Source organism: Ambystoma mexicanum, chromosome 8 (assembly GCF_040938575.1).
Source record: "Ambystoma mexicanum isolate Mex_15411 chromosome 8, UKY_AmexF1_1, whole genome shotgun sequence".
In the NCBI taxonomy this organism is placed as follows: Eukaryota; Metazoa; Chordata; class Amphibia; order Caudata; family Ambystomatidae; genus Ambystoma; species Ambystoma mexicanum.
The window spans coordinates 650,502,609-650,529,953 of NC_090929.1; the positions used below are offsets into that span (position 1 = coordinate 650,502,609).

The 27,345-nt window shown below is 44.8% G+C and overlaps 1 protein-coding gene across 1 annotated transcript in view; it reads right to left on the reverse strand.

Moving 5' to 3' along the window:
• Positions 1 to 1,450: 1,450 nt before the first annotated feature.
• The window catches only part of MRTO4 (MRT4 homolog, ribosome maturation factor), a 72,786-nt gene continuing 46,891 nt past the window's right edge, over positions 1,451 to 27,345 (reverse strand). Inside the window, exons 5-8 of the mRNA XM_069610396.1 lie at positions 26,271 to 26,338; positions 25,921 to 26,072; positions 22,811 to 22,887; positions 1,451 to 1,997 (exon numbers count right to left, since the gene is read on the reverse strand). Coding sequence (XP_069466497.1) covers positions 1,857 to 1,997; positions 22,811 to 22,887; positions 25,921 to 26,072; positions 26,271 to 26,338 — 438 coding nt within the window. The 3' untranslated portion in view covers positions 1,451 to 1,856. The remainder of the gene's footprint in view (positions 1,998 to 22,810; positions 22,888 to 25,920; positions 26,073 to 26,270; positions 26,339 to 27,345) is intronic.

Below are 27,345 nucleotides of genomic sequence, written 5' to 3' on the forward strand. Positions count from 1 at the left end.
ACCCCTTCAACTGTCTAGCGCAGGACTGACTCTAGCAAACATTCTGGTAGGCCTCCTGCCACCGACTGAGAGGGTCCCCCAGCTCATATTGACAGTTAGGTCCCTGACCCTATAGCACATTCCCACCCTTTCTTTCAAGTCCTCTTTGGGGCATCAAGGCTGCCTGGGGATACCGGGAGAGGCAACCTACATTGGATTGCTTGGAGCTGGCCATGCGTTCTACAGCGACCAAGTATGGCTGGAGGGCCAAAAAACATATCAGGATACAAGGGATGGGTGTCTTTGTTCCGAGCCATCCATACCAAGGGGGCATTGTCCGAGTAATTTGAACCTGCCCCCCGGTCAGGTTATATCAGAGGCTATGTATGGCCCACTTTACAGCCAGTCAAACTCCACCACCTGATATTTATTTTCACTAGGGAAGGATTTGAGGATGATGTACAAGATGGGCTTTTCTTCTCTGCCATGGGTCTGCAACAAGACTACCCCCAGCCTACCTAAGAAGGCATCACTAAAATACAAATTCAGGCATGGTCACAACAAAAGAGATGGTTGCGGAAAAATGATTAATGGGACAGCTTATTCATGGAAGGTTTAGGTTTTAAATTAAGCAGCAATAGATGAGAATTCCTCGCTTAATAAGTAGGTCTATAAGCAAAAACAGCCAGGAGAGCAGCACACATTTTTACCCAATAAGCAGAGGGCATACCCTTGTGTTTAAACCATCTCCCAGGGCTGTTAGCAGTAAATAGAAAAGGGGCATGCTGCTTATGCAAAGTAAACATCCCCCCAAACCCCCACCTCCCCAACAGTACCTGTGTCAAGGATATTGAGCCATCAAACCAGTGTTCAAAACATATGTCTCATGCAGAGATAAGACAAGGTTAATACACTACTCGTGGAATTATTGAACTGTAGTTTTACAATATGCCCCAAACCTAGAATCTTTTGAAAATCGAAAGTCTCTTAACACACAAACACAGACACACACACACACACACACACACACACAATATGGAAGGTTACCAGGGGAAAGGAATTCAGATCTTTAAAAAGAGACTACTGGTATGCAGTGTGTCACAGGACTACTAACTATGTTGCAGAAGTAATCCAATCAGCGAGTACCTTCAGGGCGGGTGGGGTGTTCCTACTATCCAACTCTGCCCAGATATCAACCCACCCCATTAATCATTTCCAAATCCCATGGTGCATTACCCAGTACAGTTGTATGTATTCAACAATAATTCTTGTGCTTAAAAGCTGGCTCTGTTCAATCCCCAACCTACTTCAGCAAAGGGTTCAGGAAGAGCATAACAGTGTATTTTCACCCAGGGCTAACGCTCACAAGCAGTTCCCCACAGCTAAAATAAAATCAGTGTTGCGCGAGGGCACTTGCATCTCTTGACTGCTGAAAACGCACACAATGTACTGCTATTAAAGGAAACAAACAGAAATTTGTACACAATGTATTGCACACACATGGCAGAACGTCAAGAAGTTAACTGTACAATTGCTCTTCTTCCTTTCAGTTTTTAAACATTCCCTCTCCCCTAGCCAGACACCTTGGCTTGCAGAACCAGCAACACATGCAGATAACGTACTGCTGCAGAAAGGTACTGGTTGCCGAGGGACAAGATGAAACTGCTTATCCTCCAAGCACCCACTGTCGTCCTCAACAGATGCAAACGTTGTGTCCAATTGAAAAGCAGCAGCAGCACACATTCACTAAAAAGGTGTCAGTCTGTAAAACAGTCTTTATACTGTAGCTCAACAGTTTTTTGGAAAATTCAAACTCCTATAGGACAACAGCCACAAGAGGCGTGAGCAGCACCAGGACCCAAAGGAATTTGAAGTGGTCAGTCGTCATCAGCAATGTCCTCATCAGTCGCTGCCTTTTCAACAGACTCTTCTTCCAGTTGCTGGAACTCCCCATTCTCCGAGCTCCACATGGACTTAATTCGGACACTGAACTCTGCCATCTCATAACCCAAGAGCTTCTACAGAGAGAGAAACATGCTTTAAAAATGCACTAGGGCGTAATCGAATAAAACAGTTCTGCTTGCACTCACTTCTCCTGTGCAGTTAATAATGCCTGCTGCCTCTAGCACCAAACCCTCTTCTGCATCACTATCATTAACCCCAAACATACACACAATGTTTGCAATTCCAACACAAATATTTGCGCATTATGAATCCCACAAAGCCATGATGCTATAAGCATTCTGTATAAACAATGGGGGGGGAAATAACGACCATATAAAACATATCTACTTAGCCAGCAGAGTATATTAATGCTGCAAACCCACTCAGAGTATGGGATGTCTGCAAAGCACCCCTATTGTCCAGAAGTAAAAGAATAAACTTCCTGTTTTACACATTCAAACAGACATTTCACAGACCTATTTGATTTTAACTAATCCAGAAGATCTTTCTACTAAACAACTTTTTTAGTTATGTTGATTTATACTGTGCACTGCTACCACCCAAGGACAGTCTCCATGCGTTCACGTGGCTCTATAAGAGAAGAGGGTGGAGTACATTAGTGAGGATAGGATCAGAACCAGGAGGAACAGGTGTCTGTGTGCGTGGACTTGCGTGTGGGATTTGCTTCGATTTGAGAGGCCCTGCTGGTTGTAACCATATGGGTAGAAAACACAAGGGGGAGCGGAGGCAGGGGTCCTGGGAGTCCCTCTGCCAGACATTAGTCCCGGTTACGAGAGACTTACCCAGAGTCTTTAGCTCACCATCTTTCACAGAGGAGAAATATCGAAAACATATCAGTCTTTTTCATGCCCTAGGGCAGTCCAGCACCAAAATGCTAAGCAATTCTCCTCTGAACAAGTTGCTGTTGGTGCTCTTGTTCAGAGGAGAATTGCCTAGCATTTTGGTGCTGGACTGCCCCTGGGCAGGACAAAGACAGATATGTTTGGGATATTTCTCCTCTGTGAAAGATAGTGAGCTAAATAATCTGGGTAAGGCTCTCTTAACAGGACTAATGTCTGGCAGAGAGACTCCCAGGACCACCCACCCCCTCGTTTTTTTACCATATGGGTAGTACTCAGTTCCTTGGAGGTGTACTAGTGTTTGTGTTGGCTCATATGAGGGGAGCGTGGGGTTGTAGTTGTGCGCACTGGTTAGTTGTATCCATATGGGGTCCAGAACTGTGGATGAACTGTTAAATGTTTTACTGTGTTGGTGTTCATATGTGTAGGGTCAGTGGATTTGTGGGCAAGTGTGCGTTACTCTAAGGTTATTTCAAGAGTGCATCAATAGTCTATGTATCATATGCCTAGACATGGTTGGTTCAAATAAGATGCTCTCTCATTGCTGTTTAGATAGAATGTTTTAACTTCAAACAGACTGGCAATGTGACATAATACAAAACATCTCTGCATTCTTTCATCTACAGTCTTAAAAGAAATGCATTTGAAAACTTGTTCCATTTCTTCTATGCAATAGAGCCTGGATATTGCAAATTTGTGACTCGTATATAGTTTATCATCAAGTTTTCAATACCTTTTTTCAAACGGTAGACTTTCTAGACTATCAAACTTTCTTTTTTTAACTAGGTTTCATCAACTTGTGGAAATTCCTGCTCAATATAATTTCCACAAGTTTCTTATTATCATTATAATGTCTCAAATGGAACTAAATTAAAAAAGTAATCGCCAAAGAGGATGTATGCATTAGTTCTAACATACATTTTGTAGAAATATTTAATAACCATTCGGATGGAAAATTGTTCTGGTTTAGTTTCGGAATGGAATCTGGAATTGCACACTGCTGACTGTCAGATCACTGACACTGCAGTGTGTGGAATTTCAACAGATGGCACATTTGGCTTTGAAATAAGTTTCAAAATTACCTGGGAAACGAAACGTTGGATGACAAATGTTATAGCTCCGTTTCCATCAATGTATTTATCCACTGTATAAGAGTGTTAGAACTTCAGCGAGTAGTTCGCAAAATTACCCACAAATGTTAATGTCATTTGCTGTAGGCCATAATAGGTTGTTTTTAGTGGATTGTTAAAGATGACTAAATCATAAATACTGTGGAAATGCCATGCAAAACTGTTCATATTTCGAAAAACCAGTGCGATCAGGCATACCAATGTCACATTACAATCTGATGCATCCCCTATTGAACTGGGATTGATCCATGCCCAAATATAGTATGTCCTTGGACCCTAGTTTTACTGGTCCATTTTCATTATTTATGTATTGTTTATTACAAACCTTTCATAAAAATTGAAAATTATGTCCATCCAATTAATTACAAGGCAGTGGATTACAAAAAGAGTTCTCAAACTATTTACATCATTAAAACAATTTCCATAAATCTCAACGCAGCAAACATCGATGGATTTTCCCCCCCCCACCCCCAATTAAAAACATATTCCACCATTCCTCCGTCGCCAATATTTTAAACCGGGCTCCAAACTCAGATATTTCATTTGCAATGGGAGGGTCAGTTCGGGAGATACAATCATCAGGTGTTCCCCCTCTTACAGTACCTACACATTGGACTCATTGCATCGCACAGTCTTCTATTATTGAGCACCTCTTTCGTTGGCAAAATATTCCACCTTAATCTCATGAATAGGTCACAATACTAAGGACTTGGGAATCTAGAGGTATACTGGAACTTGGGTGAGAGGTCTATTTTCCAGCTCCAGTTTAATAGCGGTTTTGCATGGAAGTCTTTTGGCCTGGGTCCCAATCCAGTCTAACCTCAATCTGGATTTTTACTTTTCCCTAGATTTGTCACTAGGGTATCCCATGTTGTATCCAAGTTGCTCAACTGCTCTATGCCATTTATTTTCATTGGTCAACAATGGGATCTCTATTCATTGAGCCACTGTTCTTCAAAATTTCCCAGGGCGGGCGCTTATCCGGTTCTGTACATTTCTGAAAGAGCGCCAATAATTTCCAACAAGTAATCGAATGGATAGACTGCAGTCCCAGTTCATATCTAATAAAACAGTCGGTACACTATTCGGGAGTCAGAGTACCCTTTTCCAGTAAAAAGGGTTCCACCACCTCCCAGAATCTGGAGGGAAGTGTCATGGTTGCTTCCACTCTGTATGTAAGGATAGGGACGGTAATTTTTGGTGTTAGTGAATATTTCCCATATCTCCTTTGAAAGATTAGAGCTTATGTCATCAGTCGTTTGCATTTAAGTTTTATCACCTCCATTGACTGCTTTTCAATTATGCTTGAATTAATAGACACTCCAAGCTATGTTATTACTTGTACACATTCCAACCTCTCATCTCCCACACACCACCTATAACTAACTAGGTCCCCATTTTCCACGAGCGTTGGATAACACCATTATCTTAGTTTTTTTTAAACATTTATCTTTAGGCCATTTTTCTCCAGGTAGATTACTATCTGGTTTAGATGGTGCTGCAGGCCAATTGGCATTTGGTCCATCAAGACCAAATTGTCTGCGTACATGATCCATGGGAGTTGTTGGCCATATATCTTGGTAGGGAGTTTGGAGGGGGGGCGGAGAAATGCTTTCACCCCTGTTTGACTAGTCCCAGGCCCGACAAATATTAAATAATGGAGGGGCCAGAGGGCATGCCTGTTTAAGTCCTCTCGAGGTAGCAATTTCTAACCTGTATTGTGGTCGACATGTACATAGCCTTGATTGCTTCCAGGAGGTCCCTAGGGCAATCCCATGATTTTAATAAGTCCCCAAAGGCGCTCTCTGGAAACTGTCAAAGGCCTTTTCAAGGTCTATGAATGCAAGAAACATTTTGGTTTTGGTCTTAATGGCCCTTAACTTGAGTATATTTAACAAGAAGAGATTGGAGGTTACCCATCATCAATATGGCCAGCTATTTTAACCCAATGCCGCAATAGGATTGATGCAAAGATTTTACCCATTGAATCCAGGCGGGCGATCGGTAGGTAGTTGCTGGGATCACTTTGATCGCCTTTCTTGAATATTGAGAGGATCAAGGCCGATTTCGATGAGGCCGGAATTTCTCTAGCCAAAAGAATACGATTGAAAAGGAAATAGCAAGACTCTGCCCCCTCTTCTGGATTTTGTTTCAGGATATTGTTAGTAAAACAATCCGAACCAGCTGCCCATGATACAGTCAGTTTTTTAATTGGCAGTATAATATCCCGTTCACAATCAATAGACCATTTTCCAACCACATGCAGTACCTTTTCCTTGGGTACTTTCTCTACTTCTGTAAACAACGTGGAGAAAGGGGGATACCCACTTATACTCCCTCACCATCGAGGTCATGGTCGCAGGTTGGTAGGTGTTATTAATAAGTGTCCAACGATCCCTCGTGTTTCTTTTGGCAATTATTTTTAGTAGTTCTTAAGCATTGGTTTGCTGTATCAGCACCCTAGTTGAGAGAAGCCCATTTTTTTATTGTCATCCCCTTTTTTCTGATGGAGTATATCACCCGACAGTAGGCGGTTAAGTTTCCTTAGATCTGCTCGATAAATTCGCTTCATATTTCTCAGTTCTGTATCATCGTAACAATGCATTTTTTCCCCCGCTTGTCTAGGCACCCCAGTCACACGATTCAGGAATTTCATTAACAACCCACAGTATTCCAGACCAGACTTCACTTGTCGGACCTTGTCTAGAGTCCACAATTTTGGCAACTGCCCTAGGGGGAATTCTTAAGCGGGTCCCTCCTCGATTTACCTCGACCTGTTCTATCACTGAACTCTTTCGAGGAGACCATCCCCAACCAAGTTAAAGTTAAAAGGTAGTGGTTACCATTTTCCACTGGTGTTCTAGTCAGAGAGATGCATGATGTAGAAACATTTCCTCACACAAAAAAGTAGTCCAATCCAGCTTTCAGGGCCCCTCTAACCCAGGTTGGTCTAGCTGGAAGAACCCCATACACCTGGCCGTTCATCATATTTATTTTTCGCTCATTTAATTCTGTGACCCAGAGTTTTGCTTTTTTTGGCAGAGCCTCACACAGCAATAACGCACCCTCTTTATCTGAACAATGTTAAGATCCCCACATATCATAATTCTAGGGTGATTTCCTTCAATATATATTTAGTCAATTAGCAGCATAACATTAACAAATTGATCATCCCCCATCCCATCCCAGCAGGGTTCCAGTATACATTAAACACAACTATAGTGATGGGGGGGTGGGGTTTGGGGGGGGGGGGGGGGGAGGACCGCCCTGCCATATCCCATTTAAGGGCCGTCCCTTTATATGCATGGATTCATGTTTTCCGATTTAAAATTACCTTGAGACCTTGGGCCAGTTTTATAAAAGAGTTAATAAACCTGCTGAAGGTCTTCCCAATTTTCCTTTTATGGCATAATTACAGTAAACCTCATATCCATCACAAATCGATTCAGTAAAAAGCCATGTCTCTTGGAGGCAGAGCATTTTACATTGCTAAAGTGTCAAGGCTTCCTCATTGAAGAGATGCATACATCCTCTTGTATTCCAAGAACCAATGCTGAAGGGATGATTATATACTTCTTTTGGCTGTTAATTGATGTAAGCATGCGCTAGTGATCCAGCCATCCAGGACCAGTCCTGATTTAAGTCTATTGGGGCCATACTTTCGCAGTCTTTCGTGACCTTTCTCAGGCTACCATTAATTTGCTCAAATGTAATTTTTAATAAATGGCAGTTGGAATTCCTTGCTGCTAGAGGCTTCTAAATTTTCACTGGGGTTCGGGAGCGGGACCTTGTCCGTGCCCGGGAGTACTTGGTCTTCCTGGGCTCTTGTGAGTGTAGGCGCCTTTATATTGACGAGAGATATGACCTCTACATAGTTATTTTTGTGGAAGAGCAGGATTGTCTGTAATTTCAAACCCCGGAGGCAAAAGATCCAACGATGTTCCATGAGAGTATGTTTAATCAACCTAGATGGGTGTAGTCACCCAATCCAAGCGAGATTCATTCACAAATTGTACAATCTTATTGTCCTCTGTTACTATTGCGCAATTTGGGAGCAAAGTGCAACAGCTTTAGTATATTCTTTCGGTTTAAGATTAGCCCGTCCTTGGATGGAATTATCCTTTCGATTGGCACTGAAGCTTCATAGATTGGTTTTGATAAATTCTTAGAAGTAAGCCCTTCATTAGCTTGTTCTCTTCTGGAGGCAGTGCAGGATGCCTTCTCCATGCCACTGACATTTTTGGTTACAGGGGAGGCTTTTAATGCCAGGACACGTCTCTTCTCCTCCATTGTTTGAAAGCAAGGCATCATGTCTTCCCGATCTTCACCAACTATAGGGATCAGAGTCTCCGTCAACTTAGGTCACTCGTCCAAACGAGTAGGGTGAGTGGCTATCAACATCAACTCAAGAATGTGTTTGATTTAGAGGATCCAAAACCACATCTTCCTGAACATGAGTAAGTTGATAGGTCCATTAACTGGAGTAGCTCTCCATCTTCCCTCTTGTTGCTGAGCATCTTGGGCCATTGGAGGGAGGGCCATCAGTTTCTGGTTCAAGGTTGACGTATCCCCATTCAACTTCTGTGTAGGCATTTGGGACTTCTTGCGAGGCTGGGGGTCATCAATTTGCGGAGAAAAGCTCTTGATCCATTGGATTTGATAGTCACATTCATGTTTTTAGTATTTTTTTTTCTGTTCCCCCCTCCCCTCTACCATGCACGCTTGGTTTTTCAACTATAGAGAAAGGTTTCTCATTGGGCCCAGTGCCTTTAGAGAAACACCCGCGAGGGTGTAGCGCCTCGCTCGACAGAGCGGTCCATTCCTTTTTCCCCTGCATTTCGGATAACTTTATCCCCATTCAGCCGATTTGCGGCTTGTTAGTGTTTGGGAGAATTTTAATTTTAGTGCTAAATCCCTCCCAGCTTAGAGACCCCCAGCTCTTTTGCTGGACTTTTTAATTTAAATTTTAACCCTTTAGTGAGTGCACCCTTTTTCTCACTCTCTCATGTGTTTTGACCTGATTTGGATAATAGGTTTCCTTTGTTTTTGGAGTATGGCAAACTCAATAGGCATCTCCTTTTTGTATGGTTACACACACCACCTTCAGTGCAGCGTCCCAGAGAAAATCATTTAGATTTTTCATATGGTTTAAATATCTTTTCTTGTGTGAACTACTGTTCCGGAGAACAGTAAAGAGACAATGACTTGATTTACCTTTTCTCTTTGTAGTTCCAGCACACACCAACTTATGTGGAGTGTCTTTGGGAGGGAGGGGGGGGGGGTTTGGGGGGGAGGGGGGGGTTACTTAGTAGCCCCTTATCCTAACTACTCATGTGAAATGAGTCATGTTACCCTCACTACTTTAAAACGGCTGGTGGCAGTGGTTTAATTTTCCTACCATTGTGCTTTTCTACCGCAGGCTGAATCCTCAGCTGCAGTATAGCACCCATGGGTGACCATTGTCAAAATGGTCCTGGTCTCTCCCCCCCCCCCCCCCCATTTCTTGTTTGCGAGGTCCATCATGGGTTTTACTCTGCGGCCAAACCAGGTTTAGCCCTTTGTGCGTTTTGCCTTTGGCAGGCTGCAGTACGGAAATCCGCCTCTGGCTCCAGTGTGTCTGGAAGGGCAGGGAGGTTCTCGAAACTCTTGTCCTTTGTCTTTAGGAATGCCTGAATGCACCCAGTCCTGATTGGCTGACTGTCCTTTTAGGACAGCCACCCTGCTGTTTGAGTGACAGCTAGGCGGTGCATGAATGGGAAAAACCCGCTTAAAAAGGTGAGGGGGGGGGTGGGTGGGGGGGGGGTTTTGGGACTGAAGACAGTCGACCACTGGGAAGATGGCCTAGATCTGCAGCGGAGCCGTTTACCGAGCACTGAAACCGCAAAGTGCAGCTGATCTGAAAAGAGCCCATAGCTGCCACCAACCTCCAAATTGCTGCCATAGGAGTCCTCCCTCTTGTCCCCACGACTAAGGCCCAGGAACCCAGGATCTGCATCTCTGCAACCAGACAGATGCCTGCTGCCCACTCTTTCTAACCAGAGGTACTGTTCCAACTTGGGGTACTTACCTCAGTGTCAGTTGCTTTGATCTTCTCAGTTGAGACTTGCAGTAGCTACTTTGCTAGAGTGGATTTCAGCTCTACCCTTCACAAGTCTAACAGCGTGTGACCCTACAGTGATTTTTCTTCAAACTCTCTAACTTTGTGCAAGACTTTGCTATCTAAGAAGTGCTGCAGCTCCATAGACTGTGCTCCAATTTACTTTGGCCGTCCTGGCTACCTGCAGACCCTTCTAGTCCATTTGACTTTGATATTTACTGTCCCTAATAGGTGAGAACTTAGTTTTTAACTATTATTGCTGGGAAAGGCCGTTTAGATTTCATTGGAAGATGCAAGTGCTCACACCCTCCGAGAACCTGTTTAACGTTTTCCTTCCCCTAACCCTTCATTTCTTAACCCACTTTTGTGTTACTGTTATTACCGTTACTGCATTCACTGTTGTGCCCCCGTGTTAGACCCTGCTTCCTCTATCCAGGTGTCCCAAATCCAGATGCTGCTATTGCATTTAGTGATATTGCATTTACTGTTGTGCCCCGTGTTAAACCCTTTCTCCCTCTATCCAGGTGTCATGCATTGTGGAATAAATGGAAATTGCATAAATAATGCAGTTCATCCTTCCTCCAACATGGCCTTTAAAAGGTCTATTCATTCAATCCACCTTCCATGGTCTAGTTGTTCTAAACATGGCGCCGTTACTCCACCCTTCCCTCTCTTTATAAGCACTCTGAAGCAACGTGAGGAATGATTTACGCAAAGCTGACTACACGCTACGCTGCCTGAAATCCTACCTAGTAAGGGCTTTCTTCCTTCCAGCCTCTCCCTTCCCCACCTTCCTTGTGCCTTTCTTGTGCCTTTCTTTCCCTGCCTCGTTTCATGTTTAGCTTTAAAGTGAATTGTCGCTTCGCGACCCATATACTGCAGCAATTGTAATTCTGTTCCATTGCTCGTTCCGACGGAACTAGATATTCCCTTCACTCACAGGAGTGAATATCCTGTACATCCTTTACATTGCCTCCGCAATATATTTAGCCTGAAACCCGTTTACTAGCACCGTTAACTAAACACAGCTTTACCCGTGCCTCTCGCTTACCATTTTGCAATGTAAGCAGACGAGTACAACACAGCAATTTGTTTCCTTCAATTCAAGAGTACCGTTCATCATCCTTTTAACATCGCAACTCCTGCATCAAACATGCAACACGTGCATCTTTTCCCAGCCTACACAACAGATGCATCTTGTTCCAGTCAGCGCAACACGTGCACCATTCTTCAAAGTTAAACGTGCCGAGAATCTTTCTACGGTAAGCCTATCAGATATTACACTCCGTTTATTAGTTCAGATCCATTGAGCTGAATCCAACTACCTCAGTTTGGCCATACAGCTTTTTTCCTTTTTTCTCTCTATCCCAATGCGGGTGCTATGATGGGAACCGATCAGTAATTGAAGACCTCATTCTTCATGCACTGCGCTGCAAGCCAATAAAGCAAACCATCGAGCTTTGTAGTATTCCACATTCTGGAGAAACATCAGGAAGCAGGTAGGACGCTGGAGGCTTGTATATATAAAAAGAATAAGTTTTATTGTAAGTTTCAGGGTAAACTTTGTTAAAGGAGAACAGGAGCTAGGCATAACATATCCTCTCTGTAAACTCTCCCATCCTGAACCCCTCAACTGTAACAATTGGAACCTTGATGTCCCATCAGGTTCTGGATGACATCACTACAATCTACTGTCTGCACAGTGGGCACCCAGTGCAGACAGATACATCAGATACTACAAGCTTGTACTGAAAATCTTCAAGCCTTCCATCCCTGGACCAACTCCTCTCGTCCTTCACGGGTTTTTTTCTTCCCCAACAGGGTCTCCCCGGCCTTACCCATGTCCCCGTCTCCCCATCTCAGGGCCAGGGGTAGAGTCAGGAAGACTCCCCATCACTCCACTTAATACTTACCTTCCAGCAGGTAAGGGTTCCATGAACGGACCTAAATTCAAATGTTATACGGATTGTAAAACAAGCATAAAGTCATAACAGTGCTGCCATTGCATTTAGTGTTATTGTATTCACTGTCATTTAATGTACTGCTCTACCCCAGTGGTAGGCTCCTTCTCCCTCTAACCAAGTGTTCCAATTCTAGGTGCGGTTATTGCATTTACTGTTGTGCCCCCGTGTTAGACCCCCCCCCCTCTGACCCCCTCTATCCAGATGTGCCAGATCTAGGTGCTACTATTGCATTTAGTGTTATTGCATTTACTTTCTGCATTTACTGCTCTGCCCCTGTGTTAAGCCCCTTCTCACTTCATCCACGTGCCCCAAATCTAGGTGCTGCTATTGCATTTAGTGTTGTGCCCCTGTGGTAGGCTGTTAGAGGGAATTTGCACATTTCTGAGAATTCTCCCTACCTTAGACACCCCCAGCAACATTGCTGGATTTTGAGGGCTTGATTTCTTTAAACATGGATAGAGCGAGACCCTTTCCCCCCCACTCTCTCGTGTATTTTAATGCGATTTCTGAACTCTGTTTCTTTTGGTTGTGGAGCCTGAAACTCCATAGGCATCATCTTGTACATTGTGGCACGCAGCACCTTTAGTGCAGTGACACAGGGAAGTCTTAGATTTCCCCAGGGTTTAAATACCTTCTCTGGAATAAACGACTGTTTTCCAGAGCAATTAAGTAAAATTGACTTTCCTTACATTTGTAACTTTCTAGACACAGCACACGCTAACTTACCATAGGGTGCTGGAGGGGTTACTTAGTATCCCCTTTGTCTAGCTTCTCATGTAACATTTTCTATGTTACCCTTTCCTCACTGAATGGCTGGTGGAAGTGGCTTCGTTTTTACTACCGTGGTGTGCATTTACCGCAGGGCTGCGTTCGCAGCTGCCGTGAAGCACCCAATGGTGCCATTTTTGTCAAAATGGCCCAGTCTTTTTTTCACCATTTCTTTGTGGAAAGGTCCTTCTTGAGATTTACTCTGTGCAAACCAAACCAGGTTTGGTCCCTTTGTTCGTTTTGTCTTTGGCAGGATTCACGAGTGAAGCCCGCCTCTGGCTCCAGTGTGTCTGGGATAAGCAGGAAGTGATGGAGGTGCCCGAAACTCCCTGTGCTTAGTCTCATAGGAGACCCAAATGCACTCTGATGATTGGCTGGCTGACTGTCTGGCAAGGACAGCCACCCTGCTGGGTGACTGACAGCTAGGCTGGAATAAAAGGGAGAGAACTGCATAAAAGGCGTGCGTTTTGATTTGGAAGGCAGTGTCGACCACTGGACGAAGGAACCGAATAAGAACGTGAAGAGGACGCTTGCTGCAACTCCTGGACCGTTGGTTTGCCTGGTGAAGCCCTGCTGCAGTGCCGAAATGCTAAGTTTGCATCGACAGAGAAGCCCCTGCTAGGACATCTTCTCCCCTTGAGTTGGTGGGACCAATCAATTCCAAAGTAAGCCACCTCGACATCCTTCTCGGAGCTGGTTGAATTTCACAGTTGCTGCTGGAAACCGTAGAGCCAGGGAGAGGAACACCAGTTTGTGTGCCTTGCTATTAAGTTGACCAAGAGCTCCAGGAAGATCCTCCGGACTCCCAGGAAGCAGGACTGATGGAGCCAGGGCCCCCTTAACAGAGTGCAGCACTCAAGAAGCAAGGAAAGTCCATCTCGACAGCCAAGAACTGCAGTGTTATTGTAGACGACAGGAGCTGAAACACTGAACAGCCACTTCAAGTGAAGTTTGCCTGTTGCACGTTTTGACCCACCCAGTGCAGGAGTCCCCCACCACCCCCTCTGTCCCCCTCACCCCCTATGTCCTCCCTCTTGTCCCCACGACTGAGGCCCAGGAACAATGAGATCTGCACAGGAACAGGAGTCATGTGCTGCACCTTTTCTTCATTTTAAAGGTACTGTACAAAGTTTAAGAGAACTTTCCTCTTGCTGTAGAGTTGCTTGCATCTTCTACTACTCACAAATTTAACGGCTTGTGGCCCTACATTGATTCATCAGAGACTTCTGAAACATTGTGCAAAGGCTTTTCTACTTACCTTCAGCCCATATAGACTCTTGCCGATTGACTTTCGCTTAGTCCGCTTTAACTGAATGACTTATTGGGGGATCTGAAAGTATTTGCCTGCTTAAGAAATATTTGTGGCATTTTGTTTGCTCTAATAATCTTTCCCTTTTTACTTGCTCTTAACTAATTCTGAATGCCAACAGTAATACATTAATTTCAACAGCACCCTAGCAATTGAAGTCACCTGTGGGTGTAGGTCTCTGCTGTATGTCATCCCAAAATGGGTAATTACTGATTCTGAACAAGAGAGTATCATTTTGAAGTATATTTGTGTGGTGTGTTACAGTGCTCCCTTCTGAAGCAGCCTTTTATTAACTGACTGGTAAATAAATGCATAATTGTTTTTTCAAGAAACCCGGTGTGTAAGTGTTTGCTTGAATACTTGTCACTGTGAACCTCTGTGTAACTCCCCTACAGCTCCCATTGACCCCTTCGAGATAAGCCTGGCTACTCGTCGACACTACCAACCTGTGTAGTACAGACTTATACCAAAGGTTGGGTTACTATTGCAAGGGGGTCAGGGTTGTTCTAGTGCACCTTAAGGGTACTGCATACAATCTTGCCTAACACTGGTGGCAGGCGGTGAGATATATTGTAGAGTTGTTACACTAAGATTTGCTTTGCTTTTGTTCACACTAAACCTTCACAAGGCTTAGCTCCACTAGAATAGCAATTGTAAAAACATGCCAAATATGGATAACTTCAGTCAAGAAGCCCTGGTCATTTTGACAGTAGAACTGAAAGAAGTGTGTAAGGCCAGGAGTCTCCCTGTTGAAGGAAAGAAAAATGAACTTATTGCAAGATTGTTGAATCATCAAAGTCTGGGTAGTACCTACTTACCTAGGACATGTGGATAATAATATGGAGGATGATAATTCAGAGTCTAACTCTAATGTCTTAGAAGAGGAATCTCATGAGGAGAGCCCACCTTGTCCTCAACCAGCTCTTCCACCTCAACCTTTAGCCACTGGGACCCTACCAGGTCCAGTACTGAGTCCAGAGTTTGTATCTCTTGAGAGAATGAGAGTTCAAAAGATTACAAATCCAAGCTGAAGCCAAACATCAAGAGATCAAGCTAAGGGAATTGGAAATGCAGCATGCTCTTGAGATGAAGAAATTGTCTGTTGAAAATGTTTTTATCCCAGAGTCTTCTAGGTCTTCCAGTCCAAAGAGACATTGCATGCCTAAAGAAGCAGCGAGTATGTATGATGCAAAACTTGATATTTTGTATTGTTTGGGTGCTTTTGAGTATAACTATAGGATTCAGGGTTACACAGGGAATCCGCCGATTCCTTGGCTTCTGTCTAGGCTCCCTCAGGTTGCAACTGATGCTGTGATGGAGGTGGGGGGGGGACTTGAAAGAAAGGAGTATGAACGTGTTAAGTTAGCTTTAATAACTAGATTTGGGAAAACTACTTCCCAGTACCTTAAGAGGTTTAGGACCCTCAAAAAGAACAATGGTACCCCATAGGCTACCTGGGTGTGTGAAGGTTTGAAGAACTTCGATGGTTGGGTTAAGGGTTACAGAGTAACTACTTTTGAAGGTATGAGAAGTCTATTTGTGTTTGAATCTATTTTTGATGCCTGCTCTCTTGAGCAGAGACAGCACTTGGCTGACTCAAAAGAGATTGATCCCAAGAAGCTGGCAAAGCTGCTGACTTGTGGGTGGCCAGGAGGGCTACTCACAAGGATTCTGGGGGCCACTCATAAAAAGTATGAGGGGAAACAGCACAAGAAAGATGACAAAGAATTCTAAAACCTCCCATCCAAAAGAGGGTCACAAACATAAGAACGTAAACCCCCCCCCCCCAGGAAAGCAGGTCAGTCTAGTGATCGCTTTGGTGCCAAACCAGAGGGTATGTCAGCAGAAACCCCCATTCCAGAAAACATTTGGTAAATGTTATGCTTGTGGGTCCACTGACCCCATGTGAAAGGGGATCCCAGATGCAAGGGTAAACCTTCAGGGGTCCACACTGCCTCCTTAGCCTTCATCCCTGATGAAGTACATATGGCAAGAGGAAACTTTCATCCATTGGCTGAAGACCCCATTGGAATCTCAGCCAGTGTTTCTATAGTGTCCCCGGGTCTGTGGGAACAACAGAATTTAGATGTGTATAACTCTATACCAGATAACACAAATGAATACAAGGACAGTACTTGTAAATGGTCAGGAGACCACCCTGCCATTAGAGACACTGGGGCCAGCATCACAGTGGTGGATGAAATCTTTTTCAAACCTGAGGATTTTACTAAGGCACCCAAAGGCCCCACTAAGCTGGCTGGAGGCCCTCACCAGATGGTTCCAATACTACCAGCCCTCATCCAGTGTAACAATATGAGTAAGAATACCGGTCAGTGTTCACAGTGAGGTGCCTGGGCGAGTCCTGTTGGGGAATGACTTAAAGACTCTTGGAGTTGTATCAAGCACCTCCAGGCCTCCCAGTAAAAGGAAGCAGGACCAAACTAAGAAAGCAAGAGAGCTCACCTTGGATGACTCTCAGTGGGTTGTTAAAGAACCTATAACACCCAGTCTACAGGAAGGACAAACTTCTACTTCCAGGAAGAAAGAGACAAAGGGGAAACCTAAAGTCTCAGGAAACAAGAAGAGTAGCACTCTTGTGCACCAAACCAGGACATCCCCAAGAGGACAGTCCCAAGTCACACCTGTGACTCCTACACCGGCTGAGTGTGAGCAACCACCAGAGGATGGTGAATCAGATACTGATGATACAGAGCTGGAAGAAGACCTTCCTCCTGTTGGGGATCTGCATCCTAAAGACCATCCTGAGCTGCAGACTTCACTTGCAGAAGGTGGCCCCTGTAGGGCAGACCTCAGCAGAGGTCAAAGAGTGTCCTACTCTTGAAGGTCTTCCCCAACAGGCAGCTTCCCAGCTGGAAGGGCAGGAGCCAGGGAAGCACAGGTTAAACTGGGTGGATGGCCTCCTCTACAGTGAACCTATTACTCCGGGGAACTACAGAAGACTTTTAGTGCCTCAATAAGTAAGACCTCAGTTCCTACAGTTAGCCCATGAGATTCCTTTAGCTGGTCACTTAAGCTTTAAGAAGTACAAAGAGTGCATTTCTACTGGCCCAAGATGGGGTCTGATGTAAATAAATTCTGTAGGAGCCGTCACACTTGCCAGACATCTGGCAAGAGTGGAGCCAAGAATGTGGAACCTTTAGTGCCTCTCCCAGTGGCGTGAGTCCCTTTTGAGAGGGTGGGAATCGACATTGTTGGTCCCTTGGACCCTCTCACATCTTCAGGCAACCGATTTATATTGGTTGTGGTAGACCATGCTACCAGGTATCCTGAAGCCATACCTATGAGGACTGTCACGTGGCTAAGGCCCCACTTGGTATTTGTACCAGAGTAGGCTTTCCTAAGGAGGTGATCTCTGACAGGGGGACCAATTTTATGTCCCACTACATGCAAGCCATGTGGAAAAACAGGAGTAACCTACAAGTTCTCAACAGCCTACCATCTCCAAACCAATCGGTTGGTAGAAAGGTTTAACAGAACTATGAAGAGCATGATAGGTGCTTTATAAGAACCCCTTAGAACAGTGGTATTCAAACTGTGGGTCGCGACCCCCTAGGGGTCCGCGGGTGCATCCCAGGGGGGCCCTGAGAGCTCAGCATGAAAAAAGTTTTTTTTTTTTCTTTTTTTTTTTTTTAGATTGGAAGAAATGGGCAGGGGTGGCCCACATGGGCGGGCTGAAGCATGAAACTGTCTCAGGCAACAATGAAAAAGTGGCCCACAGTTGTAAATGGATATTCATTCCTTTAGTCACAGACTGGGCCTCATTACTACTATGGCGGACCAGTAACAACGGTGCTGGTAAGCTACCGGCACCGTTGCTACCGTTCCGCCATAGTAAGAGTTGTGCTCGTGGGTGCTTGACAGCCCCCGCCAGGTCTGACCTCAGCTCGTCGGATGCACCAGCACCGTTATTAACGGTGCCGGTGCATCCGAGCTCCCCATTCCCATTTGAGCCATATGGGGCTCAAATGGGGATGGGGATGGGGGATCTACCGGCACCTTCGAAAGGGCAATTATCATGTCCGCCTAACTCGGCATGACCTAGTAATTGCCCATTCGCGGGTGCCAGACCCGGATGCAACTCCAGTGGCAGCCGTGCCGGTTTTACCGGCACAGCTACCGCCAGAGTAGTTATGAAGCCCACTGTTTCAATAGTACCCAAAGGGGTGCTTTGTGTTAAAATGTAAGTAAATTGTGATATATTCAGCAACAATGGTCAACATTACTAACTGCATAGTTAAGTAACTCATCAAAATGGTCCACATTGGCCAAAATGGTGGCCCATTTTGATTGGCCCAAACTAGCATTTTACATTTTTGGTACAGGCATTGCCCTATAGGCCTGTCCGAGCCTGGCGGCTCATCCATAATGGCAAGAGGCGCCCACCCAGTGGCCCCTCACCCATTATGGAGGAGCTAAGGAGCCAGCCCAGTGAAACAGTGAGCACTCCCTCAGCTGCTTTATCCAGCTAATGGAGTGCTCCTGGGCTGGCTGAACTGTCAAAGGGAAACACTGTTTCCCTTTGACAGTTCAGTTTAGTTCCCCAGCCGCACATGCTCACTGAGCCATGCAAGTGCTGGGGCGTTTTGCTTCGCCAGCATTGCATAGCTCATTGGAAATGCTGGCTGGGGCACTGCATGTCTGTATGTCCGAGGGGGAGCTCCTGCGCCTCCTCGCACATACGGACACAGCAGCTGGAGCAGGCCGTTTCAGCACCCACACACAGGCCAATGCAGAAGGTACGTTTATGTTCATTGTTTTTATTTAAAAATGTGTATGGATGCGTTATGAGTGAGTGTATGGTGATGGATGCTCATGTGAATGATAGAGTGATTGCTGTATGAATGTGCAGCGCCTTGCATATACACATAATCATGTTCATTGCGTTAGGACCAGTGGGGCCCAGGGGACAGGGATGGTATCTTTTTACCGGACATCTATCATTCAAAACCCTCTGCCTTGTCCACAAGGCTTTCTGGGGCCTGGGTCCAAAATACCTTCAGCTATTCCTCCGCAAATACCTCACCTCTCGAGCTCTTCACTCCTCTACCTCCAACTCCCTCAGGGTCAGTCGTTTATCAAAGAAACGAGCTGGGGGTAGATCTCCGTCTTCGGCTGGGGCCTCCCTCTGGAACAGCGCCCTGCCACTCTAAAACTTGAGGAGAACCATCTTTCTTCCTGCACTTACCAGACCTACCCTGTCTGCTGCCTTAAACGTAGCACTTGCAAATTGCTGGCTGCACTACCACTGTTTGTTGCCTTTATTATTTATTTATTGTTATTTATCTGTTTCTCCTCTGCTTCGCACTTTCCACTTCTCCCCCCTTCCATCCACTTTTCCCCTCACACTTGCGCGTTCTCAATGTCACTGGGCCTAGTAAGATCGCTGTTTTATTCTCCTCTGTTCCCCTCCCTTGCCTTGTCACGCTCTGAAACACTTGTGTACGAGCGCGATAGAAATAAAATATCAATGCCTGCCCCCTGGACTCCCAGCAACAATTGCAAACTGTTTGGCTATTTACCCATTTTTTGTTAAAAGTATGCTCTACAATGCAACATTTTAACCTATTATTTAAAAATAAATTCACAGGGGGGAAACCCCCCCCGAACCTACCCTTAATGTCCCTCCACTTAAAAAAGATTCACCAGCCGCCACTGGCCCTCAGACTGTGTTGGGAACGGGATGGGGGAACCGAGGGACTATGGTGGGAGCACAATGGGCGGGAACCATGGGATAGTGATGGGAGCAGAGTGGGGAGAGCCCTGGGTGTGTGATGGGGTGGGGAGAGACCAGCGACTGGGTAGGAGTGGGATGAGGGAGCCCAGCGACTTTGATGGGAGCAGGTGACGGCGCGCAATATATACTGTCCATTTGGCATTTCTGGGGGGTCCCGACCTGCCCAAATTTTGCTCAGCGGGGCCCTGGCCAAAAAAGTTTGAAGACCACTGCCTTAGAAGAAAGTGGAACCTTCTACAGACATGCCTTTTCTTTGCTTATAGAGAAGTCCGTTAAGAAGGGGTTGGCGTCAGCCCCTTTGAGCTTCTATATGGTCATCCGGTTAGAGGTCCATTGACCCTAATCAAGGAGGGGTTGGAGAGTGTTCCTTCCCACAAGCCAGTGAGAGTCACCGACTACGAGTTAGTTCTCTGAAGGAGAATGACACATGAGGACAGAAGCTTCCGATAACTTGAAAGCAGGTCGGGCTCTGGTGACGCATTGGCATGACTAGAAGGCAAACATGGTTGAGTTTACTCAAGACCAGCTAGTTCTTGTTATGGTGCCTACAAGGCAGAGGGCCTTGCAGGACAAGTGGATTGGACCATTCAAGGTTGTGGGAAAACTTGGAGAGGTCAATTATTTGGTGGACTTTGGCAATCCTAAGGAGGCCCCCAGGGTCTTTCACACCAACCGCCTAAAGGCATATGTCTCTAGGCCAGAACTGGGAGCTTTGCTCTTAGCATCTGCTCAAGAGGAGGAAGAGAGTGAACCTCTACCTGATCTCCTCAGGGGACAAGCTCTAGATGGGAAGATAGGAGTTAAGGAGTTAATCTCTCTTCTGATCTGACACTGCGACAGAGTGCAAATCTATGTTAAATCAGTTTGCCTCCCTGTTTTCACTGACACCAGGCTTGACCCCTTGGGGCCAGCATGAGATTCTCACTGGTGGCTTTACCTGTTAAAAGCAGAGGTTACAGGATGCCAGACCATGTAAGACCCCACATAAAGGAAGAGGTCAAGAAGATGCTTGATCCTGGGGTAATAGAACCCTCTACCAGTCCACAGGCTAGTCCAGTTGTGCTAGTACCAAAGGCAGGATCCAAAGAGTTGAGATCCTGTGTGGACTATAGAGCTCTTAATGCAGTCACCACGACTGATGCCCATCCTTTTGCTAGGACAGATGAGCTGGTCGACAAACTTGGTTCAGCCAAGTACCTCAGTGCATTTGACCCAACATCGGGCTATTGGCAAATAACTGATAGACCATGCCAAGGAGAAAACTGCATTTTCAACCCCAGGATGCCTCTACCAGTTTAAGGTGTTGCCCTTTGGACTAAAGAATGCACCTGCCACATTCCAAAAGATGGTCAATCATGTTCTGAATGGGATGGAGGACTCCTGCATAGCATACTTGGATGACATTGCAGTGTCCAGCCCTACTTGGAAGGAACATATTGATCACCTAGGATGTGTGTTGCAGCTCTTGAGCAGGCAAACCTGATCAAAAAGGAAAGCAAATGTCAAATTGGTCAGAATAAAGTGGTCAACCTTGGACATGAGGTAGGAGGAGGTGAAATAGGCCATTGCCTAGCAAGGTACAAGATGTACAAAACTGGGCCACCCCTACTACTCAAACTCAGGTGAGAGCCTTTCTGGGTCTCACAGGTTACTATAGGAACTGCATAGAGAACTATAAGACCATAGCTTCTCCCTTAAAATGTGACCTCACCCAAATTCCCCAAGAAGGTCAGGTGGAATGAGGAATGCACCAAGGCATTTGAAGGACTTAAGAAAGCCCTTTGTCAAGCTCCAGTCTTAAGAGCTCCTGACTACAACCAATCCTTTATTGTTCTTTCACCTAAGCTTCCTATACAGGTTTAGGTGCAGTTCTGAGTCAACTGAATGAGAAAGGCAGGGGACACCCAATCTGCTTTATCAGTAGGAAACTGAAAGACCCTGAAACAAGGTGGGCAACCATAGAACGTGAGTATTTTGCCATTGTGCGGTCATTGAAGACGTTTAGACCATACTTGTATCGATCTACTTTTATAATTGAAACAGACCACCAACCCTCGAGATGGTTAATGCAGATGAAGGGGGAGAATCTTAAATTGTTAAGATGGTAAATCAGCCTACAGGGGTTTGATTTTACCATAGAACACAGGTCAGGGTGTAATCACCAAAATTTTCCATGCAGTATTGCCAGCAAACCCGAAGAGAACGACACAGCATGTAATTCCACATCATTTCCTAACTACAATGCATATTTATTTTTAATTGGAACGTTTTCCAAAAATATTTTTTTTCAAAAGTATAGAATGAATATATAATGTTCAGAAACAGCTAGGACCGTCTTAATATCTTTTCTTGTCTCCCATTTCAGACATTGAAATGTTTTTAGGGAGACAATGAACTTTTTACGTCAAAGCGGCAATTTCCACAATCTGATACAAAGTGGTGAAAAACAAAGAATTTCTAGATCACACAACTATATCTGGAATAAAAGGCATTCACTGGAAACCACTTTTGATTCTAAACTAGTAGTGAGATACATATTGGCAATATCACACAGGTGTTGGGTACAGTACAGCTATATTTTATTTTCACTAAGCATGGAATAGATTTGCAGTTAAATTGAATTTCATTTAAGAATGTAGATGAAAAAAACTTTTACGGCCTCATATTCTATAAGTGACTGTCAATCAAAAATTGGAAACCTTAATTAGAACTTTCTCTATACAGAACGACATAATATGCTTTTAACTTTCTTTATTTTACACTAGACTCTCCAGCCCTGACGAAGTGTCTTAAGCAAATCACATGGAATGTAATAGCTTATGACAAAAAAGCAGACTACTGATACTAAGACAGGTGATTAATAAAAAAGCTGGATCAATCTAAATCAAGCAAGACTGTGAAATTTGTATGTTTGAATGCATACAATCCAGTGTTTAGTCTCATTTCACGGCATATAAACTCCACAAGGTATTACATTCTGCCCCACGGCCCCTATTGCACTCACCAGGATGCGAGCCTGTTCAGGGGACAGCACATCGCCCTCCTTACACACGTCATAATCCGACAGCAAGGTTATTACACCTAAAAAGGCAGAGACAGTTACAGTTAGTGAACAGGGATTTAACCACAGGACAAATATGACTAAAGGACTACTGCCCTGCAGGACTACAGGGATGAGCAGGTCTTCTAATCTCATATTTACTTCATTACTTCTGATGTCAACTCCGAGGGTGCCTTATTGGCAGGAAGAAGGGAGGGTGTGTGGGAGGGGGTGGGGGTGCAATTCTCTCTCAAAGGGTGGGCCCTGCAAATCCAAGAGGAGTGACTCCCTTCCCCAGTGTGAAGGTCCCCTCCTACTTACTGTCCTGTCCATCCCCTTGCCCCCTTATTCCCCAGTTTTCCTCAATCAAAAGGACTACAGTAAGTCTCTCTGCTGTGACTTATCCATTATGTTGTAGAAGGCCCTTTGGGGCTTCAAGCTCCCACCCCACCATCTAGGGAAGGTATTTTCTGTTGTCCCGAGAAGGTGTTGCAGCTTCCCAGCGGAGAACAACGGTGTTAGGGAGAATTCTCAAAAATGTGCCAATTCCTCCCACCTTAGAGCTCTCCAGCTCTTTTGCTAAACTTTGGGACTTTGAACTTTTTTATTCTGTTTGTTTTCTGTGTTTGTTTATGGAGTCTAACCAACTCCATAGGCTTCATCGTTTCATGTGTGTCACACAGCACCATCAGTGCATTGGCACAGGGGAACCCTTTTCAGGCTTTCCCAAGGTTTAAAATATCTTCTCTGGGATAAACTTCCATTTCCCAGAGTAAGTAAAGTGAAATTGACTTTACTAGTCTTTTCAAATTCCTAGACCCAGCATACCCTATCTTACTATAAAGGGGTTACCTAGTATCCCCTGTGTCTAGAAACTCATGTAGCAGTCAAATGCTACCCTTAACTCTCAAAATGGCTGGTGGCAGTGGTTTTACAACAAACTACCATGATTTTTTCCTGACCGCGAATACCAGTAGCTAAAAATCACGGGAGCCATGTTTTTCAAGATGACATCTGAGCCCCCTTTGTTTAAACAGGTCCCGGTCTTTTTTCACCATTTCGTTTTGGAAAGGTCCTAGAGATTGTCTCTGCGCGCCAAACCAGGTTTGGTCCCTAAGCCTTGGGCGGCTTCAGTACTGAAGACCGCCTCTGGCGCCCGAGTGTCTGGGGTGGGCAGGAAGTGAGGGAGGTGCCCGAACCTCCCTTTGCTTAGTCTCCTAGGAGACCACAATGCACTCTGGCGTGATTGGCTGGCTGACTGTCTGGCGAGAACAGCCACCCTGCTGGGTGAGTGGCAGCTAGGCTGGAATGAATGGGGGAAAACTGTTTAAAAGAAGAGTCTCTTGGACTGAAAGGCAGAGTCGACCACTGGAACGAAAGAACCGAAGTCAAAGAGGACGGCTGCTGCAACTCCTGCCTTTTTCTCAGCATGCTGCAGGAAATCGAATAGCCAGGGAGGAGGCCACCAGTTTTGTGCTTGACGGCAGCTACCGGAATCAAAGATCTGCCAGTTTGCCAGCTTTGTGACCAGTCCCCGTGCAGTGCAGGAGTCCCCCCAAGGTCCTCCCTCTAGTCCCCACGACTGAGGGTCAGGAACGGCGAGATCGTCAGGAACAGAAGTCTTCAGATGCATCTTTTTCTTCAATCTAAGGTACTGTGAAAATCTGACCGAGAGAACTTACCTCTCACTGCGAAAGTGCATGAAACTTTGGCAACTTGCAGGCATAGTCATCTTGTGACCCGGCATCCGAACCTTTCTTCTATGAACTACTTCTGAGAACCATGGCAAAGACTTTTCCGTTTAAACTACCAGAACCGTTTTTTTATACTAGACTCTAGCCCATTGACTTTGGCCTATCTATTGCATTGGAACCACTCCTCGGGTGAACTCAAACTATTTGCACTGTTTAAGAGTAACTCTTTTATTTGTTTTATTAACTTATGCCTTTTTGCTCCTCCTTCAAAGTAGTTTAAATGCCTCAGAACCTGATAGTGTGAAGTACTGTAGTATATTTTCGTGTGATATTGATTCCCTCCTTTTAGTGAATGTTTTCTGACTGTGTAATAAATTAATACGCGTTTTACCAAGAAACCTTGAGTATAAGAGTCTATTTGAATACTTGTGAGTGTAACCTCACTACACACTCACAGTCCCTCTTGAGATAAGCCTGGCTGCTCAGCTCGCTACCAAAAACTGTGTGGTACAGACTTATACCAAAGATTGGTTTTACTTACACCTGTCATCCTAGTGGTGTGTAGTAGTCCCAGAGGGTACTGCATACAAACTTTGCCTAATACAAAGGGCTTCTTGGGCAAGCCATCACCAGCTTGGGTTGAACCCCTCCAGGGCCAGACATACAAATTGCTCTGCAGTTGCAAGTCACACTGCCAACCAAGTGGATAATAAAAATTCCATCAGATGGGCTTTTGGCACCTTCAACTGTATTTCTCGAATGTACAGACATGCATATCCAGATATAACTTCATATTTAACCAAAGTACTGCCACCAGAAAAATGAAGATATGCAATTAAAGGCATTTTGAAAATGGCTCCCAACACCTTTCAAGGAACCCCATAGCCTGTTTGAATTTTGATTCCGGCATGTTGATTTATGAAGGCCTACGTTATGCTATAGCCGCTATGTTTTCAATTCACATTGCAACTGCTGGTGGGTCGGCAGAATCTAAATGTGCACCATCTATTTTTCAGCATGGTGCATTTGGAAGAGTGGTCTCTTAAACGTGTTCACTTTCGAAGAGAGAGAACCACCATAATTTTCATAGCAAAAACAAAAAAAGGTCATCCTTGAAAATGGCAATCTGTCACAACAGCTCAATGCTGTTGCTACCCCCAGCACAGCTGCCCGCCTCCCACCATTCAAATTTAAAAGTCAGAAATGTCTGCAGAAAAAGCATCATCAACTTTTCACATTTAGAGAAAATATCCTTCTCCTGTACCCAGCAAAAAGACACCGACCCCACGTAGTACTAACTTGCAAATGCAGTTACCCTTTCCACCCTTGCTCCTATATGATCCTCCTAAACCATAACATACTCCCATCTAGCTTACTCACCCTTCTTGAGGGCAGTTGGGAGCCCTAGCTGTCGTAACTGCGGTTCCATGGAGTGTGGAAATTGCTCTAAAGGACCCTCATCCAGCGTCACATCAAACGTTGCTTTATTTCCAGCTCGAGCAAAGTCGGCCTCTTTAAACTGAGTAAACCACCTGCAAATGAACAATAAACACCATTCAACAGTTCAAAACACTGTTCAATGTGGGACTCAAAACAAGGCCACATGGAGAAGATGATATTCTAGGACAAAGACAGAAGACAAAAACGACACAAACACAGCAACAAAGGGCTAAAGCCAGGGGGCAGCAAAATTGCTTTTCGGAGGAGGTTAAGAGAATAACTTTACTCACTCATTCACTTCTTCCTTCGTGCGATTAGTGAATAAAAGGCCCACTTCCCCTCGCAAGCACTTGCTCATCTAAGAGAAAAAATTAATATACTGGTTATAGTCTCCATGTGACAAACTGATGCAAGATGACTTCTATACCGTTTCCAGAGCGTCCATTTCTAAAATAGGATGACCCTCCCCCCTCTCCCCCCGGCTCCACTTCAACAACATCAGGTAGAATTATCCTGATACAGACTGTTCCCTTTCACCGACCCGATTTGTAATTAAACTACAGGGACATGATGGACAAAAATAGAAAATGTGGGCGGAAGAAGGAACTTTGGTTTAACAAACAACCGCCTGCATTTTGAAGTGAAGGAAAGAGTTGGTGCAAAAAATACTACTGTGCAATTGTAATGTGTTGTAATTGTTGGAACTATAGAAACAGTACTAGTACCTAAATGTAGGCCTCCTAATAAACTCCTTTGAGTTAAAGACAGCGTCTAAGCAGAAATATCTACAGTCCATGGGACAGACATACCTACAATGATTTCTACACATCTACAGGACTATAAATATACACCCCAGGGACTCATAAGGCAGGATAAGACCTTAACTGATGTATACTACTCTACGGTTCTTGTCATGTTCAATGAAAAGTTGAACAATTACCTGGTGTCCACCAAAGGAGGTTGTGCAGACTGCAACTCTATAATAGTTGCATTGTTCACTGGCAGGCTGGCTCAAAAAACTGTTGAAAAGAATCTTTGCTGGTATGCCTAATCCTACCTGCTCATTGTCCGTGCAAAATGTTTCTAACAAATAAAATACCACTGGGATTTATCTACTTTAAACCATTTCCTTTCAATTAATATGCATTACTTTGTGAATCCTGGTTACTCGATTACAATGCTGTTCGGGGGGGGGGTGGGGGGGGGGTGGTTTAACTAAGCAGAAAGGTGTACCCTGATCTGATTTGGGTATAGATGTCAGGCTCCCAATCACTTCTCCGAGTAATGAAATGACTGTGCACCTTGTACCATTCATTATTCACTTTTGTTTTATTTTTTTAAAGAAGGTAACATGCACTGGCACTC